The sequence below is a fragment of the Abrus precatorius genome, unplaced genomic scaffold (assembly GCF_003935025.1).
Source record: "Abrus precatorius isolate BTA unplaced genomic scaffold, Abrus_2018 Scaffold11, whole genome shotgun sequence".
NCBI lineage: Eukaryota > Viridiplantae > Streptophyta > Magnoliopsida > Fabales > Fabaceae > Abrus > Abrus precatorius.
Genome location: NW_020874303.1, coordinates 22990650 through 23009840, shown reverse-complemented (window position 1 = coordinate 23009840; position 19191 = coordinate 22990650). Strand labels below are relative to the sequence as shown.

The window sequence follows — 19191 nt, the reverse complement described above, 5'->3', positions numbered from 1 at the left end:
TATTTCTAGCATTGCATAATGCATGCCATCCTATCTATTATTGAAGCCACTAATAAGGTGCCGGCAAGCATATTGCAATGCATGCGGCTTTATATGAACAATAACTTCCATGCACATTTCCAACAAGAAAATGACTTGTGAGGGAAACTTAATAAGATTGTGATTCAGGGCCTAAAAGTAAAACATTTTTTATAAAAAATTAATCTCTAATGTTACAAATGAGACTCAGGAATCACATAACCAAGTTTAAAATTAAAACCAAAGTAAATAGGATGACTTGTAGATCATTCAGACAAGATGAACAAGAACTTGGGTGGCTAGCATACCAAGAAGGCTTTATTCCTGAAAGGTCTTCAAGTGGTCCACCAGCAAAAGAATCATCATTCTTCTGTCTCATGTTCAAACAAGAGGGGATTTCCAAGTATGAAGAGAGGTTCTTCTTGTTTGGCTGATCAACGATGCAAAGCTCACTGTTTCCTCTTACATCCAACCTTTTACCTAACTTTCGAATGAACTCATCAGGGAGCTGTAGCACCCCACTCAGCCTGTTGTGGCTAATATTCAGCTGATCTAGGTTAGGGAGTGAACCCAAATTTGGAGGAACTGGTCCAGTGAGGGTATTGTTACCTAAGGAGAGAGCTGTAAGGTTCTTCAAGTAAGAGAAAGTGTAAGGTATATGGCCTGTTAATCCACACCCTGATAGGCTCACTGATTTGAGCTTTCTAAGCTTCCCTATGAACTGTGGTATCCCTCCTTTAATGGGGTTGTCATCAATGAGTAAATATTCTAAAAGCTCCAAACTTGATAGTGTTTCATGAATAGGCCCACCAATAAAATTATGACTCAGATCAAGCAAGACTAACCTCTTGAGATTTCCTAAATCAGGAGGAATGTTTCCACTAAGCCTGTTGAAATGCAAATCCATCTTCTGGAGAAGTTGGAGTTGTCCAAGGGAATGAGGCAGAATCCCTTCAATTACATTGCAACTGAGGTCCAAAATGGTCATGCTTTTCAAACCTCCAATTTCCTTGGGGATTTGACCACTCAAGTTGTTATAACTAAGGTCAAGTTGCTCTAGACCAACTAAACCACCAATATGGCTTGGGATGTTTCCCTTTAAGCTGTTTTGGGACAGGCTTAGGACCCTAAGACTAACAACATCTCCCAAACTAGTAGGAATTTCTCCAGAGAGAGCTTGATTAGACTGCAAAGCCAGGTGTTCTAAAGAAGAGAAAGGACCAAAGAGTGTTTTGGGTAGAGTAACAGGTGAAGCAACAAAACAGTTAAAAATAGAAAGGGTTTTCAGATACTTGAGCTTTAGCAAGGACTCTGATAGATAAGCTTTGGGCTTGCAAGGTGGAGAGATTATATCAGGACCAATGTGGATCTTAGTGACATGAAAGATTGGTTGGTTACTACTGCTAACTTCACACTCAACACCTGGCCATGGAGTATCTGTACATGGCTGTGGATGTGCTTGTGCCCAATCAGGATCTTCTAGAAGAGCATCCATCACTTCAAACAACCCCAACAGTTCCTCCTCTTCCATTATCATGTTCCCCCAATGTAAGCTGCTTCCCATTGACATCATTTCAACGAAAAACACAAAGAACCAAACAAGAATAAGAGAAAGAGATGCCATTTGAGACACTGCCTCTACTTAAATCTCCAACAACCCACAAATGGGGTGGCAAAACTTGAGGATTTATAGCCAACTGAAAAGACCAAGTTCCTCTTACTCTATATAAGCTTTCTTGAACGATGCTTTTGATGGCAAAGGAGAAGGATGTAAAGGTAACACTAAGATCCTCATTTTGGTGTCAGCGGCTGGGAAGGCTGTAAAGAAAAACCAAAGCTGTCACCTCTCCCAAAAATTTGTTGGGTGTGTGAGTGTGACTGTTAGTTTGCATGGAAAAGGGTGGGAGATGAGATGGGAAGACAAATGGACTACCATAAAAGGGCAATGTAATTTGCCAGAAGGGTCAAATTGCTAATTCATAGCAATCTTGCAAAGATATGACATGACTGTGAGAACCTGTGACAAAGTAATAAAGCCGACCATACAGGGATTATCAACAAAGACATATACCTTTTCACCCATTTCCATGAACTCTTGCATCCCTTCTTTCACTTCACATACCCAATTTGATTGGCAGTGTTATTAACTTGTCTACTATCCTTTCCTTTGATGGTGTACTATTTATTATTGCTTCCATTCTTCTATACGGTGCATATTTTACTTACTAGTTTTATTTATATATTTTGCATTTGTTACTTTTGTCTATTGTTTTTCTTTTGATTTAGAGGTTTTTTTTCCCTATAACTCGTATGCCTGCTGTGTTTATGATATCCCGTTTAAGGATTTTGAAATGTTGGTGATTTTTCCTTGGAATTTACAGGGTACCATGATAAGTAGAGAAAAAACAGATTTTGATACATGTGGTTATTCCTAATCATGTCTTGCTGGTATAGTATTATTTCTTATATGCAGGATATATGTCCACAACACACTATGTTCCGAGTTCTTTGCTTGTGATAGGTGAACTAAAAAGTTTGAAGAAAAAATGTATGTTTTAAGTATATAAGATAAGATATGGAAGACAACGAAGAGCTGTATATTGGCGAGTTGCAGGACATAAAATTAAGAACAAAAAACTTGTACTTAGTTTAAGTAAAAGCATATAATCTTTGGAGACTAATATCTCAACCTCTTATACGATAGTTCTGTACACCTAACTTTCTCACGCTACCTTACCCACTTTGGCCCGGTAGCCCAGTGCATTTCCTAACTTGCTAGTTCATAGTTGTAAGGACGTGTTTAGATTAAGATTGAATAATTAATTCTTTAATTTTTAATATAAAACATACCTTTTTACAAAAACTGAGTATTTTAAATCAATTTATATATGTATTTAATCATATTAAGCAGTTTAAAAAATTAAATTTATTCAATTTAAATTAAACAGACACTAAATCATATTGTTTGTGTAATATAATGACAAAATGGTGGCAGTAAATTTTTTCCAGTACAGTCACTTTATGACTGTATCCTGGGTCCCACAATCCATTTTCATCAAAGAACGTTTGAAACATCCTAGAGCAAAACATAATGAAACGTCTTAGAGCAAGTTTTCGAGAGTTGCTTCCTAGTTCCTTGTCCTAGTTCCTTGTCTCCCTAGCGTTGTTTTATACTTTTATTGCACAGTATTACTTCTATATTTATATATGATTCCTCATTTGCTTAATTGAAATTTTGAGTTTCAGGTAAAATGGACAATTTAGAGAGAGAAAAAGCAAGTATCCAGGATTAGGTTTTTCAAGGATATCTCTGTTTGTAACTTGTAACGAAGGGTTTATGATGTTCATAAATTTTATCAGATTTTATTTAAGAGTAAAACGAAACTCAAAATAATTTTGCTAAAAAAACCATGGTAACTTCATATCTCAACTTTTGGATTAATTTCATGCGTTTATTTATTTATTTTTATAGTGGTTGTCTTATTTGGATGATGATGCTTCCACTAGACTCCATGAAGATCTTCAACTGGCTTTCCGTGAGAATATTGACTGTGCTACACAAAACAACAATTAATTAATTTCAAGCATATATACTAAACATTCCAAAATGTTGTGCAAATAATCCATCATAATTCAAAAGGCAAACCCAAATCATGGCATTCTCTTCCATTATAATAGCCCTAAACTTTAGCGAAACTCGTCTTTATATGGTTGTCCTCAAGAGTATGCTCATATAGTTACCAAGATCCCATCACAGGCTTTTCTTATTGCATAGTATTCTTTTAATGATTTGAGCACGCAAGAGATAATTAACCAATCAAGTAATGACACACCCCATGAATCTTGTTGACATTATCATGTTTTTGATAAATTAACAAGCTAGCTAAGCACAAGAACAAGTTAATCACTTGATTTTAATCACTTAATCTGAAAGACAAGTAATAAAGATTTTCAAAAACAAACATCAAGGAGGAAAGTGTGGCGGAAGCATTAGACTCAACAAATTTGTCATTATTGTAACAATCATTTTTTATGCAATGAAATTTTAAAACTGTGCAATTTGATGCCATACTTTTTTTTTTCAAGTGGCATTCAATTGCACAAATGGAATAAGAAAAGGCAGTTAGTTGTAAAATTATTTTTAAATTATAATAACTGTAAGATATTTTAATTATTTACACATTAAAAATTAGTAATATTATTAAAAGAAATAATTTTTATTACAAAAGAACTTATAACACTATATTTATAATTTTTTTTCAAGTAAACACAATACTACATATACATATTTTGTCATTTTTACTCTTAAAAAAGAGGACCAAATATTTCGCGGCTACAGAAAGAGATTATAATCTTGTGGGTCATTTGAAGTGCATGGAGGTTCACGTATTCAACTTTGGGTCTCAGAAAATAAAAACAAACGAGTTGTTGGAAAAGGACCTACACAGACAATTATATAGCCCAAGATCTGCACAAGTTACGCAGACATTGTGGAAATGATTGCGTAGTTGATGGTTTTATCATTATGATTTTTTAATATAAAAATATTATAATAAAATCTATTATTGATAGTTTAAATTAACAATGCGTACAATATTTTAAAAATCTAATTTTTTAAAAAGCCGAATGCTGCATTGCTGCACAAGCGAGTTTGATTACTCAAATATTCACAAAACCTGAAAGTCCATGCAGTGTAATGAAACAAGCAACTCAAATATTTCCACTAATATATAGAAACAACTTCAAGTCCTACCCTATATGCACGCGATTGTTTTTAAAGAAATCATTGCATTATTTTAATTGTTCCTATCATCTATAATTGACAATCATAGAAGCTTAACCAAGACTTTGTGCCATTTTAGCTACGTGTAAGAACAATGGTAACTTATGATGATATTAATACAAAAGTTTTTTCTATTCTTTATGATGACGATTATCTCCGTGAAATTAGTGCAAGGTGTTGCGATAATATTGAAATTTTATGTCCCATTTTAAGATGCTTGACCTTAATCACTAATATAGAGCAAGGTTTCAATTAATTATAATTATGTTTATCCTGTTTTCTAATGAGTTGTGATTTAAAGACAAGAAAATAAATAAAATAGGACACGATTTACAAGATCAAAGAAACAATTATTTTTGTTAGTAATATGTACATATTAATAAATTTATTTCACTATAAATATTATATATATTTTTATTCTTTGAACTCACTAAAAAATGTCATGTGTTGTTTTTTCTTTTTAAATTTGATTATATTTATTTTTATTAACTTTTCATTTATTTTATCTTTATGCTTCCTAACCTTTTGTACTTCTATTTTTTTTAATAGATTTTTTAATAATAAAATTGATATCAATTACTTTTTAAAATATGAAGACATATTATATAAAATTACACTTAACATAAATAAAAAAATATTTGATATTGTTAATAATATCAAATTACACACATAAAATACATTTCATTAAAAGTATGATATGACATAAGTATGATATGCCGTTTTCTCTCTTTTTTTAAATTCTTTTAATTTATTATTTTAATGTTTTATCTATATATTTTTAACCTTCCATACTTTTAATATTTTTATTTTTTTATTATTGTTAAATATTCTATATTCTTTTTAATAATTAAATTGATAGAAAAATAAATTTAGATACTAAATAAATATTTGATATTTTTTAATTAAATATACACATAATATAAATAAGAAATATTGGGTTCAAAATTTAGTTTCTCTATAATATACATTCACCAATAAGGTGTCTCTTAATTTAATTACCACCGACCTCATAAATTTTTGTCAATGAGAGAAGAGAAGCGAGGGGTGTAATTGTAGGTAATCAATCATTTGGCACCCAAATCAAACTCAAATATATATATATATATATATATATATATATATATATATATATATATATATATATATATATATATATAAAAGTTCCATTAGACTTATTTTGTGACTCCCCAACCAAATCACAAGCCTCACATTCCTGTCTATCATGGGAAATCCACAATCTCTACAGGGAGATTCTATCAAATACTACAAACCAAAAGATCATACACAAAAAGCAAAGGGTTTGTCCTTCTTTGCCTCAATCCTCTCTCTTATCATATACATCTCAATCTTTTATATCTTCAACCTCTCACCATATACTCTCTTCAACAACCACATCTTTTGGTTTCTCATGTCCAACAACCTCATCCTTATCATAGCTGCTGATTATGGAGCATTCTCTTCATCCAAACATAAACAAGATCTTTATGATGAAGAGCACCATGTCTCCTCATATGTCCCCAAATACCAACAAGTAGATAAAAAAAGCATCAATCCCAAGCAAGAGCTGGGCAGTGAAATGTTGATAGAGATCAACCAAGATAACATCACCAGGAATATTGAGGTGCCTGTACGTGTAATTGAAGTTGTGTCACAAAATGATCCTAAGAAACCTAGTGAAAACTCCAATGAGAAAAAGCCATTACTTAAGCTCTCATTGGAAGTAGATGAGAGTGTGGTGATTGATGAAAGTGTGAACAAGATGCGGAGGCCAAAAAGCATGAAGGTAGAAGCACAAGTAGAGGAAGAGAATGAGTTTACTACTATGACAAATGAGGAGCTTAATAGGAAAGTGGAGGAGTTCATTCAGAAATTCAACAAGCAGATTAAACTTCAGGCAAATAGAAATGTTTATCAAATTGATGAAGCCAGAGGCTTCTAAAATTTTGCTCTTTTTTAGCCTTTGGTATTTGCTTAAGGGTGGTATTTTTAATTTGAGTAATACTATATATTTAGATTTTATTTTCTCATAAAAAGTTTTACATTAAAGAGTGAGATAACAAAAGAGAAAAAACAAGCATGGATTAATAAGACGAGTAATGTGATAAAAATAAAAAAGTATTATGAAAAATTAACTTAAAGAAAGTATTATTCTTTTGATTTTGGGTCGTGTTATAACTTCTGGTAAACGATAGTTTTGTCCAAATGTTTGTATTAATTGGAACGTTGCTAAATACGTCAGTCATGTCTTCTATTTTTTCGTGTACATTTATATATTTTTGTTGGAAAATGTTTTATATATTTAAAGTGGATATTTTTTCTCTCTTCTTTAATTTAATAAAATCTTTTTTAAACAAATATATATAAAAAATAACTATACAATATATATATATATATAAGAACATGTAAGATTTTGTTATCTTTCATGTAATATTTTCTAATTTTATTTTGATTAAAAATCAAACTAAATCCATGAGTCAGACTTTTAAAGTTCACAAAAGTAAATTCTGATTAAATTTGGGATTTTATGTTCTCATTGCGGTGGAAACTTTACATTCTTAAACAAAATAACAAAATTTTAATGTAAAATTATCTTAAACCAATACACATTCAAGTGAATTTTGTTGGTTTAAATGAATTTTGTGTACCTAAGAAGAGGGAGATTAAGTGTGGAGAAAAAGGAAATTGAGTGTAGAAAAGAGGAAACCAGGAATGGGTGCAGATGGGAACAGCGGATGGTGGTGGAAGAAAGAGAAAGTAGATGAGTTGAGTATGAAGAAAAAATAGAGAGTTAGATATGGAGTAGGGTGAGGTGAGAATGAAAATAAAAAGAAAGAAAAATAAGAGCTGAAAATAGAGGTTGAAGAGAGAATATTAAATATAAAAAAAAGAAAAATTAAAAAAGAAAATACAAAATTTGCTCAAATGACTATTATAAAATTTACTTAAATATAACTTAATTATATTTTAAATATAAAATAAATGTATAACATAAAATATCATATAAATATAAAATATAAAATATATATTTAATTAAATTATATTTTAAATCACTTATAATCAATTTTTAAAGATATTTAAAAATTTGACATTGAAAATATTTATTTTAAAAAGAGTAAATAATTTATTTGAAATGATAATTTGAAAAAGAATACAAAATTATTGTTTTTGTTTGAATGGTAAAACATGATAAGTGGTTGTTTGTATACTAATTAAAATGAAAATTACATTATTACGAAGAAAAATTTTAAAAAGAAAAAAAATATTGATTATGTTAAAACTATTATCAACGTATGAACATTGAATCAGATTTTATATATATATATATATTAAATTATTAGTAAGTTCGTATTAATAATATAATATATTATATAAACAAATAATTTATTAATATAAAATTTTAATATATTATAAATATTATTACATTATTTTTAGTATAAATTTTAAAAATTAAATAAAATATTTAATTTTTGTTAAATAAAAATTATATTAACTAATGTTTGAAAAAAAAAATTTATTCCTTATATAATCTTATATTTTAATATAAAATATTTAATATTAAAAAATGACTCATGTTTATAAATAATAAATAAATTAAAAATATCTATAAAATTAAAAAGTAAAATTTATTTATAATTAAAAAAAATTAATATTTTTTAAAGAATAATTGTAACTATGAAAATTTAATTTTAAATTAATAAATAATAAAATTAATAATTTATTTAAAAAGATGTTAATATATTTATTTTTAAAATATTAAAAGCTTACAATTATTAATTTTAAAAAATATAAAATACTATTTTAAAAAATATTAATAAAAAATATATTACTTATCAAAAGATGTTAGTATTTTATATTTTTAAAAATTAATAATATTATTATATTATTTTTTTATCAAAAATATTATTTGATTACTTGTGAGAAATGAATTAAAATAAGGAACGCAAACGTGAAAAGAGAGAACGAAAACCTAATCGAAGTTCTGAGACTGAGAATTCTTGAGTTCTTGACCTGCTCCTCTCTCTCTTTCTCTAGAATTAGGGTTTTAAGTACTCTCTTCTTCTCTCTAACAAACAGGTATATTCAAAATCCCGGGTTGATAAGTCCATCTTATATCCGCATTCTCCCCCTTCTGCATTAACACTCAGTTGTCGTGTTTTCATTATTTACTTTTTTTTTTCTGCTCTCTTTTCCTTGGACTCAAATTATAGCCTTGTTTGAGGAAGGGACCATTCTGTTACAAAATTTTTGATAGTTTGTTTATCATATTTATTTAATTGACGTTTGTGGGTGCAGTTGATGATGAATCTTGCTTTATGTAATTAAGACCCCGTTTTCCCCATCTGCTGGATTTATACTCTGTTTTAATCTTCCGTGCAGGGTTTTTTGTTCAACTTTTGTTGCACTAATTTTTTGCCTTTTTGTTAGTCTTTGGCTGCGTTAATATTCCTGTTGTGATAAGTAATATATTTTTAAGTGCGCTAATTTAGGCGTAGTATTTCTATAGCTTGATTTAACTACAGAAAATGGTTAAAATTTGTAGTTTTATTTCATGTTTTTTTTTTTTAACGTGAAAAGGAAAATAAGGGAGGGAGGATGGTCAGAAACAAACAAACAAAAGTACATTTTGCACTGGTTATGTGTATCTCTAAAAGTCTGTTTTGCTTTCAGGAGTTGTGTGATACTTTATTAAATGGGTGAGACTGGAAAACGGTTTCATTCACAGAGAGACCATGATGGGGACAGGAAAAATCAAAAGAGACGTGTGAATGACAGAGATGACAAGGGCAATGATGAGTTGATTGTTTATAGGATACTCTGCCCGGATGAAGTTATTGGGAGTGTTATTGGAAAGAATGGGAAAGTGATAAATTCTATAAGGCAAGAAACCAGGGCAAAAGTCAAGGTTGTGGATCCATTTCCTGGTGCCAAGGATCGGGTTATAACAATCTACTGCTATGTTAAGGAGAAGGAAGAAGTTGAGATTGATGATGAGTTCACTGATAACAAACCTTTATGTGCCGCTCAAGATGCTCTTCTCAAGGTTCATGTTGCCATCATCAATTCCATAGCAGCTGTTGGAGACTCTGAGAAGAAATGGAAGGATAAAGATGAATGTCAAATTCTTGTTCCATCAAGCCAGTCTGCAAATATCATTGGTAAGGCTGGGGCTACCATTAAAAAACTGAGAAGTAAGACTAGAGCTAATATCAAGGTTACCGCCAAGGATGCAGCTGACCCAACACACTCATGTGCTATGGAGTTTGATAATTTTGTCATGGTTAGTATATTCAATACTATGAAACTTGCCATTGAATGATTGATTGCTTAGGTTTCATAATAACTTCTCTGATTAAAATACTAGCATCTACTCCACTCACTGCCACAGGCGAATATTAAATATTTATTTTAGGAACAATGTACTGGTATACTTAATTTGCATAAATGGCTATACAATTTGTCTTTCTATCTGTAAACATTTAACATATAATATTTGTGATTTTGTGCTGACTAATGTGTATGCGTTCTTATTTTTTCACACTTGTGTGCAACTGTGCATCTTGATATGCCATCTGTAAACAATGCATTTTGAGAACTTTAAGTTGTTATCCTGTATCGCATCCTGGATTCTTCTTCCTCAAAATATCATCTTTGCAAGAGTAACCCATGGCTTCTTGTTGAAACATATGCTTTGTCTGAAAGAAGCGAAGGAATGTTCTGGTTGTTCAGACAGTAATGGAATTTGCAACCCCAAACAGGTGTATTAAACGAGGAAGGTTAAAGTTTCTATCTTTTCTATTTGTTTCTCAAATCCTCTACTCTACATTCTCACCGTAAATATCAACAGTGGCAAATAGTGCCTTTATCTCACCATAGTTGAGTGCAATGGCTGCTAGCTGCTGCAGGGAACTCATAGCATTGTATTTTTGTGTTGCACTAATTGAAGCTGATAATTGCAGTGTATGACTTGAAAATGATGCTGAATAGTGCTATTATTCCCTGTTTGCGTCTCATTCTCTACATTTTTGGCCAAACCCTGATAGGCCATTCATATTCCGGCCAACCTTATCCATTTTCTGATCCACATTAACCAAACCATTTTTCTGTCCTCTTCTTTTTTAATATATTCTTTTGGTGTCTTGTCTGACACATTAATATTCAAGTACCATACTGACATGTGTATATTACATGGCTGGTGGAAGAATAAACTACAATGGTAGAAAATAACAAGTAAACTAAAATTCAACTACATATAGTGGTCCTGGTGAAAGAATTATTTCCATTTGTGAATCATTACATGCGCATGGTGGATAAAATACTAGTAATTAGCTATATAACATATTTGTTAGAGTCATAGCACTAGGTCCTTATTCCCTTGTGGGATTCTTGCTTAAATCATTGATGAATAATTCATTATGAATATTTGAATGACCCCTGACATTGTAGGATAACCACCTTGTCAAGGAACTTTCCCAAAGGTATATGTGCGACTCATTAACTCAAAGGATAAGAAAGAAAACAATGTTTCAAGTATTTAAGAATACAATATATTTCTGCACTGTTCACTACCATTGGAAAATTCCATGATGTTTATAGTGTGCTTTATGCTATGTATTAATTTATGGTGCAAATTCTAGCACTGCAATTGGTAGCTAATTGATGCACATTTACATGACATGATTGCATTCATGACTTTGGTGGACCATCTTAAGAAGCCACCCACATAGTGGTAGAAAATCAATAATCTATTTGGATGCTGGAATCCTTGATTTTGGTTAAACTCTTAAAGCTAATTGTATTTCAAGTTTAATGGCAATTTCTATATCTTTTATAATGTTTTTACTCAGAATTTGCAGTAAAATTATATCTTACTGGATTTTTGCTTTTGCTGTGAGTAGATTGCCGGTGAATCAGAAGCAGTTAAAAAAGCACTATTTGCCGTTTCTTCTATTATGTACAAGTTTGGTCCCAGGGAAGACATCTCTCTTGACACAACTGTACCAGAAGCCCCACCCAGTATTATCATTCCCTCAGAAGTTCCAATTTATCCTCCTGGTGGACTATTTCCAGCTTCAGATCCTATTATCCCACCTAGAGCTGTTCCTCAAATTTTAGGTGCTACAAACGTACAAGATTTGCAAGGTTATGCCGATGCAGGAAATACATGGCCCCTGTACTCATCTTCCCTTCCAGTTACTTCTAGTGTTGGTGCTTCCCGATCTGAGGAGTTAATTGTTAGAATGCTATGTCCCTCAGACAAGATTGGGCGTGTCATTGGAAAGGGAGGGAGTACAATCAAAAGTATGAGGCAGGCTAGTGGTGCTCGTATTGAGGTTGATGATTCCAAGGCTAATCATGATGAGTGTTTAATCATTATAACTACCACAGAGGTGCACTGTCTTGACTTCTTCAGTTCTTCCATATTTTTTTCTATAAAATTAAATTGCTGATTCAATAATTGTTGGAGGTATTATTCGTAGAGTCCATGATGTATCCTAGTGTGTTTTTGATGAATTTTGCTTCCAGAATGTTTTTAATCAAAATATTGGGGAGCTTTGGACTGAAACTTTTTGAGTGCTAATTGCAAAATAATCAAAGCCATGTAGGTTAATATTCAGCTGGAAAGCTTTGACATTTACTAGTCATCAAGGATTTTTTTGGTTATTTTTGTGAAAATATTTCTCAGAATTATATGCAAGAATAAGAGAAAGGAAAAATTATTTAAAACTTGATTATTAAAACGAAGAATTGATTGTCATTTAACACTTTTCATGTTATTCTGTTAAAGTTAAAATTCGCCAATTTCATTGTCAGCACATGTGGATAGTTAGTTATTGAGCATTCTGTGAGGTTGCAGTCAAGTATACAGTTTCTGTATGAGTTTTTTGTGCTGTGAAGTAATTTTTCCTGTAGGTTGTTCAGGTGTACAAGTAAATAATTTTAGCATCCTAGTTTGTTTTTTTTTTTTTACACAACTTTTTCATATTGTTCAATTTCATGATCAATTTATGTTTGATTTACTAGTTAGTGGACTGTGTTTTCTCTCATTCTCTTTACTCTGAATGTAATTATCGTTTTCCAAAACGTATTGATTATGTAGTTTTCCATTTATCATAAAATGGAAACTGATCAATTTGTGGATGTTGTTTTGTAGTCGCCTAGTGATCTGAAGTCCATGGCAGTTGAAGCTGTTCTGCTGATGCAAGGAAAGATAAATGATGATGATGATACTACTGTTTCAATCCGGCTTCTAGTTCCATCCAAAGTGATAGGTTGTATTATTGGTAAAAGTGGTTCAATCATAAATGAAATTCGGAAGAGAACTAAGGCTGATGTTCGAATCACTAAAGGCGATAAGCCAAAATGTGCAGATGTGAATGATGAACTTGTTGAGGTTGGACCTATTTTTCCCCCACTTTTATTGTCAACACTATCAGCAATTCTATTTGGTATGAAAGATTTTATACAAAAGTTATGAATTCTCAAACACCAATCATGTTTGGGGAGAGATAGAAAGAATGTTAAAAATTAAATGGGTAGCTGACAAAAAGTTTTTGTTTTCACTTATTTTTGTTCACGAGTTGTTTGATGAAATCCCATGCATACAACTTAGTATTATTCATATTTAGTTGATTCAATTTTCTTTTGGATTTAGGTGGGTGGATCAGTTGATTGTGTGAGAGATGCACTAATCCAGATTATCTTAAGACTCAGAGATGATGTATTGAGAGAAAGGGATACTAGCCATAATTCTTCTATAGGTGCTGAATCCTTGTATTCAGGTAGTGCTGGTCTTTCATTGCCACCTGTGCTGCCTTCAGTTCCTCCCGTTGCTGCTCCGTTGGTTTATGACCAGAGGGCTGAAAGTGGCGCTGGACTAGGCATGCTTTCTTCAAGCAGCCTGTATGGATATGGATCTTTGTCGGTATGTCTTGTTTTTTCTTGCCTTATGGTCATTTTATAACTAATTTTTGTTTTCAAATAAAAGATTGAAAAAGTAAACCAGTTCTATATACTGCATTAGATGAACTTATGAATATATAATAGAAAATTTCAAGTGGAAAAATTGTTTATTTTTGTTCTATTTTTCCTTTTTTTTATTTTGTTATGGAGGATCCCCTTATCCTCCAACTTCCTTGTTTGCTAAGAATTGAACATTTTATGGTTAATGCATCTGTTGATTAATTATATTCTTTTGAAAATATGATTATAAATATGGAAAGTTTCCTTTTGTATATGTTGAAATTATGGGGTTTAGGTTGTACAAGAGGAATGGAGATTAGTGATACTCTAAATAATAAGAAAGGATTAGATTGAAATGGGATGTGTTATAATACGAAGCCCTAACACCTATTTATACGTAGGCCAACTTGCCAATTACTGGTATGTCCTACTTGTACAAGCGTAAAAGTCCAAAAGGATTACTAACAGCACAAGACTCCGGACATTAAGAATCCTAACCTTTAAGGCTGTGACATATATTTAAAAGGGGGGATTTTATAAAGATACAAAATTTGATTGTATGAGATGAACTCCATAGTTGTGTACTTGTACGGTATATCCTCTATTCATTCCTTATTCATTTGGGTTTGAATGTAGTGTTTTATGAAGTTATGAGTTTCGTTATTTTGGTGAAGTAGATGAAGTGATTAACATTGATGGATATCTTATTTCTTTTTATTTTATTTTTGGGTGGAGGATGGGATGGAGGGATTGTTAAGATGGTTTCATAGAACTGTTCTCTTGATTATCCTTCCCTTTTGCTCTGCATGGAGCACCTCTTTTTCTAGTGCAAAATGCTAACAAACAGCTTTCATCTTGTATATTCTTATTTATTTTCTTGCATGTCTATTCCAATTTTATTTTCTAGTATGCCACTAATATTTTCTGTTTGATTCTATGTAATAGATGGGAGAAAATGGCTATGGACCTATGTCCTCATATGCTGCAAAGCTGTATGGAGGGTTAGTATCTATTTTTATTAAAATTATGCGAATACTTTACAATTGATTCAGTGTTTGTTTGGATTGGAATATGCAAAATTGATTTCCATTGAACATGGTTTGGTAAAACTAGGTCTAAAATGGAGTGATTTATACTCGGATGCCATTATATTGGAAGTGATATTATGGTTATAGACATTGCAATCCAACATAATAGCATCAGTGACACACACTGAAAATGTGGTTTTAGAATTGCATTTCATTAGACACTCTCCAGCTTGACTTTTGCCATACTTGTTGAATTGAGCATGAAACTGTATCCTCTAAATGTGGGTTTGGGCCCAATCAATCATGCATTCCCTTTTTTACTTTCCTCAAGTGTATATTAAATTGGTTGGCTTATGTGTTTGTACTCTTATTGTGCACAGTTTACCTCCCCCGTCAACTTTGGATATGTTGATTCCTGCTAATGCTGTTGGTAAAGTGTTGGGTAAAGGAGGGGCAAATATAGCCAACATCAGGAAGGTTGGTACCCTCATTCTGAATTTCTTAAAATTCTATTGCAAGGGGAACTAATTAATGGTGTGAAATGCATCTTTTTTCCCCCCTCAATAAGGTTTGGTTGTTGCTGATGTATGTCATTCTCACTGTGTAGCTTTTGTGAGCTTAAAAGAATTATTAATCTTAAGTGGATCAAATATCCTCATTTACAATGATGAAGTCTGAATGGTTTTGCTGAATCTCTGGCTGATTGATCAATATAACCTTCTAACCTAGAAGAAGGATAGGGCTAGGTGGTGGTTGTATTAATAATTTCTTATGTTATCTTAAATTCAGTTCTTGGTGGTTAGTGAATTTTTTATTGCTTGCTTAGTTAAATTGCTACTTCTTAGTCCAGTTTTTCAAAGGAAGGTAAGAAATTCCCTATTTTTTTTATATCAAGTGATTGGATGGAAACAATTTGTGATGAAACTAATTAGAAAAAACAGGTTAGAGATTCTCTAGTCTTTGATCAATGATGTTTTTCAGTTTTTGACATTTGTTAGGCGATATTATCATTTTGTCAGATGTCATCTGATGAGGTCCTTCCATGCGAACCTTTTTTTGAATGTTTTCTTTTTCTTATGGTATTTTATCCATGAGTATACAATAAAACTTGTATTTGTAGTTATGTACCTTCTCTTGGCTTTATGTCAAGGGCTAGACTAGCTAGCATAATCAAGTTTGTTTGACTTGGCTTATGATGAAATACCAATTTTTTTATTCTTCTATACCCTGATATGTATTGATAAAACTAACGCAAAATTTGCTTCTTTTGATGCCTTTTTTGGGTCTGACATTTGATGTCCTTTTAATGCCTTTGTTTTACACCAGATTTCAGGAGCAACGATAGAGATTTCTGACTCCAAATCTGCCCGTGGCGATCGAATTGCCCTTATATCTGGCACACCTGAACAAAAGCGTGCTGCTGAAAACTTGATCCAGGCATTTATCATGGCAACCTGAATATTGAAGTTGTTCCTGGAGGTTTTTGAAGGTGAAAAGTTTAATTCTTGAAGCATGTCCTTCTTCCTCTCCTTAGTCCCATTAGGTTGGTCCTGGAGAGACAATGTTCTCTAGGTTCTTCAGCTTGATTCCTGCTTCTTCCAAAACAGTGGCTAACAAGATCGTGCTCGAGGATCCATTACTGGTTTTGTATGTAGGAATTATAGTTCCTTTCCTTTTTCTTCCCCTTAATCAACTCTTTCATCTGGGTTGTCATAGAAATCTAGGATCTCTCTGTCCTTTCATAATGTTAGTCTCTGACTAGTGTGGAGTCATCTCTATCTCCATAAAATATTCGGTGGAATCATTAAGCTGTGTTTATTATGTTTCTGTTGGTTCTTCCTCTTATTCTCCTTTCTTGCTGAAAGTATCTGCCCTGTTGATGCAAATGAGAGGCTGAATCTCTAGTCTGAACTTTCTAGTATCCTTGGTTATCCAAGTAATTTAGTCAAAACCGGGGAAGTTCTCATGAATTCAAAGGATTTCTGAATACTCTGGATAATATTCTTCCCTCTGATTCTATTTCCATATCTTGGAACTCTGTCATACATGAGGGCAATTACAACTAGATATAACTCTAATTATCACGCCGAACGAGATTCATTATATACAAAAAAATAAAATTGCTAGAAGCCAGAGTTTTTTTTTGTCATTAAATAAAAATAATCATTAAGACACAGAATATAAATACAGAGGTAGGAGATACAGCTTCCTCCTCTATAAAGAAAACACAAGACATCAAAGAACAAAGTATCATGAGTTGACATGGTTGAGTGGTCTCCTACCACTGTCTTATCCAACAATTGTGAGAATTCTAGAAAAATCTTTTTGGCTGTGTAGCACTATTCATACTTATTATCGGAATCGCCTCTGGAATTTATATCATTGTGTACGGGCTTTTCATTTCTTATCTGTCTTATGATGGATGCCACTCGCAAGAAATTATTTGCTGACCTGGGTCGGCTTTGCGCTGGCCACTAGATGTCGCCAGTGGGTTTTGAACCCTGCACTGGAGGTAAAGTTCACTCGCATGGAGTTCAGTTTGTTAGCTGAGTCGCGCCTCAGTGGTTGCCATCTTTGTCATATTTTAAAGTAGCAATCCTTCTCCTCCAATATGATGCAAAATGATTTCATTGGATCTCCTAAATTCTATGAGGGGTGGCTTTTGAATTCATATTATGATCTGTCTGCCTTATTTGTTGTCCTGTTTGCAGCATAACAATAAGTATTCCAACTGAGTTTGGGTTATAGTCATGAAGTTTTGGTGACACGGATAATATCCTGCTCTATATTTAGTGATTTTCACCCTAGTAAAAATTAAAATCTTGGGCAAAAGCTTGTCATTATAAGACTAATTATAGGATGCAATAGATCATCTTATTTCATTTCTCTCGTATCCGTATTGCCATCTTTTAAGGAAACATTGTCTCGTCCGTATTAATTGTTGCCTCTTCTATTTTTCAGATGTGATAAACCCTTTTTCTACTTTTCTTTCTATTACATGCAATTAATTTACATAATGTCAAAATTATGCTTTCCCTAGCAAATTGTGAAGTACAGATTTTCTTAATTTTGCTTGGTCATCTACTTATATTTAACTCTCCCCGTAATCAACTGAGCATAATTATGCCCGGTATAATAATTTTTCAACCTTTTAAAGGATATACTAATATTCATGTGGACTAATTCTCCTGAGCTCGCCCACATACTTTTTTTTTGGGTCAAAAGCTCGCCTACAACTTCCAAAGAGTATAATCTCTATTCTTGATCGTGAGATAACTGCGAATTCTTTTCTCACAACCTTTGATTATTGAGCTATCATTCTAATTAGTAAGGATGTCTTGGTCTAGTTTGACTTTTGGTCAGTGAATCGTTGGTTTTTAGTAGATATAATGTAAGCTTCGATTATGTCCTGCACTCGGACATTCCATCTTGGAGATGAATCTGCGTCGTATTATATCCTTGTGGACAGTATTGTTCAACGGGGGCATGCGCATTCTGAAAGCTAATCGTAGTAAACTAGTTTTTTTTTTGTTACTTGTATATAAATTTGCTTTTATGATGCACATTAAGGAGTTTAGGCAGGTGTCCATTGTAAATATAGCTTCATGACAGTTGCTGCGATGCATTCGTTTAAGTTTTTATAGTAAATTGGATTCATCTTTTTAATTGGTACATATTAGGGCAATGATCATTCTGATTTTACATTATTTTGTGGCCATATGCCCAATATTGATTTAAGCTATTCAATTAAATTCAACCGTTCGTCGCAAATTATTATATATAGTAATTACTACCAAGTGTTATTGACGTTTGAAATAACTGAAAAACAAAGGCAGATGTTTCATATGGAACGTAAAAAGGGGAGTTTTTATTTCAGAATGTTATTGTACATACATTCACAATGGAAAAAAAAAACTATAGTGGAAAGACTCGTCTGGGTGGTACTGAAATTTAACATTTATCATTTTTATTGAAATTCTACGCGAGTTTTAATAGTCTACTTTTATTTTCATTAACAAAGTCAACGTCAAATTTTAGTAATAAAATAGTTGAGGAGGTCGAAAAAGTTCATTATTTATGATAGTGTAAATTAGTTGAGTTATTTAAAAATTATTTTAGTTTGGCCAATTAAATGTTGGATTAAGCTCATTTCTTTAGTTAAATAAGTTTAAGCTTAAAATTAAGCTTGATTATCTATATGAATCAAGTTTTTTAGGATTGACATTAATACTTTGTGATTTGTTGTATAACCGTTAGTCCAAAGGGTGGGGGTGCACACGAATCAGTGTTTCACTATTGTTCAAGTCAACATCTCCATCTCCAAGATGTAGTAATCGAGTTGGGGGCAATTGTTTTGGACCAATGTGAGGTCCAAGTCGAATTAAGTGAATTGGGTCAGGG

The 19191-nt window shown here is 32.1% G+C and overlaps 3 protein-coding genes across 4 annotated transcripts; 2 read left to right on the top strand and 1 right to left on the bottom strand.

Moving 5' to 3' along the window:
- Nucleotides 1–232: 232 nt before the first annotated feature.
- On the bottom strand, nucleotides 233–1555 carry LOC113855852 (receptor like protein 29-like). Its single transcript, XM_027487481.1, has one exon. It carries the CDS (start codon nucleotides 1553–1555, stop codon nucleotides 233–235), a length of 1323 nt encoding a protein of 440 aa, XP_027343282.1.
- A 4468-nt stretch (nucleotides 1556–6023) lies between these two features.
- LOC113855851 lies at nucleotides 6024–6740 on the top strand. Its single transcript, XM_027487479.1, has one exon. It carries the CDS (start codon nucleotides 6024–6026, stop codon nucleotides 6738–6740), a length of 717 nt encoding a protein of 238 aa, XP_027343280.1.
- Nucleotides 6741–8734: 1994 nt separating this feature from the next.
- LOC113854062 (KH domain-containing protein At4g18375) lies at nucleotides 8735–18551 on the top strand. 2 transcript variants are annotated; one of them, XM_027484895.1, is made up of 9 exons: nucleotides 8758–8875; nucleotides 9470–10079; nucleotides 10502–10575; nucleotides 11698–12189; nucleotides 12954–13193; nucleotides 13455–13724; nucleotides 14708–14763; nucleotides 15171–15267; nucleotides 16117–18551. In XM_027484895.1, the coding sequence occupies exons 4-9, from the start codon at nucleotides 11752–11754 to the stop codon at nucleotides 16246–16248; spliced, it is 1233 nt and encodes a 410-aa protein (XP_027340696.1). In that variant the 5' UTR covers nucleotides 8758–8875; nucleotides 9470–10079; nucleotides 10502–10575; nucleotides 11698–11751; the 3' UTR covers nucleotides 16249–18551. The 2 variants fall into 2 exon arrangements, with proteins under 2 accessions (XP_027340695.1, XP_027340696.1); XM_027484894.1 differs by lacking the exon at nucleotides 10502–10575 and having other exon boundaries at nucleotides 8735–8875.
- Nucleotides 18552–19191: the final 640 nt, after the last annotated feature.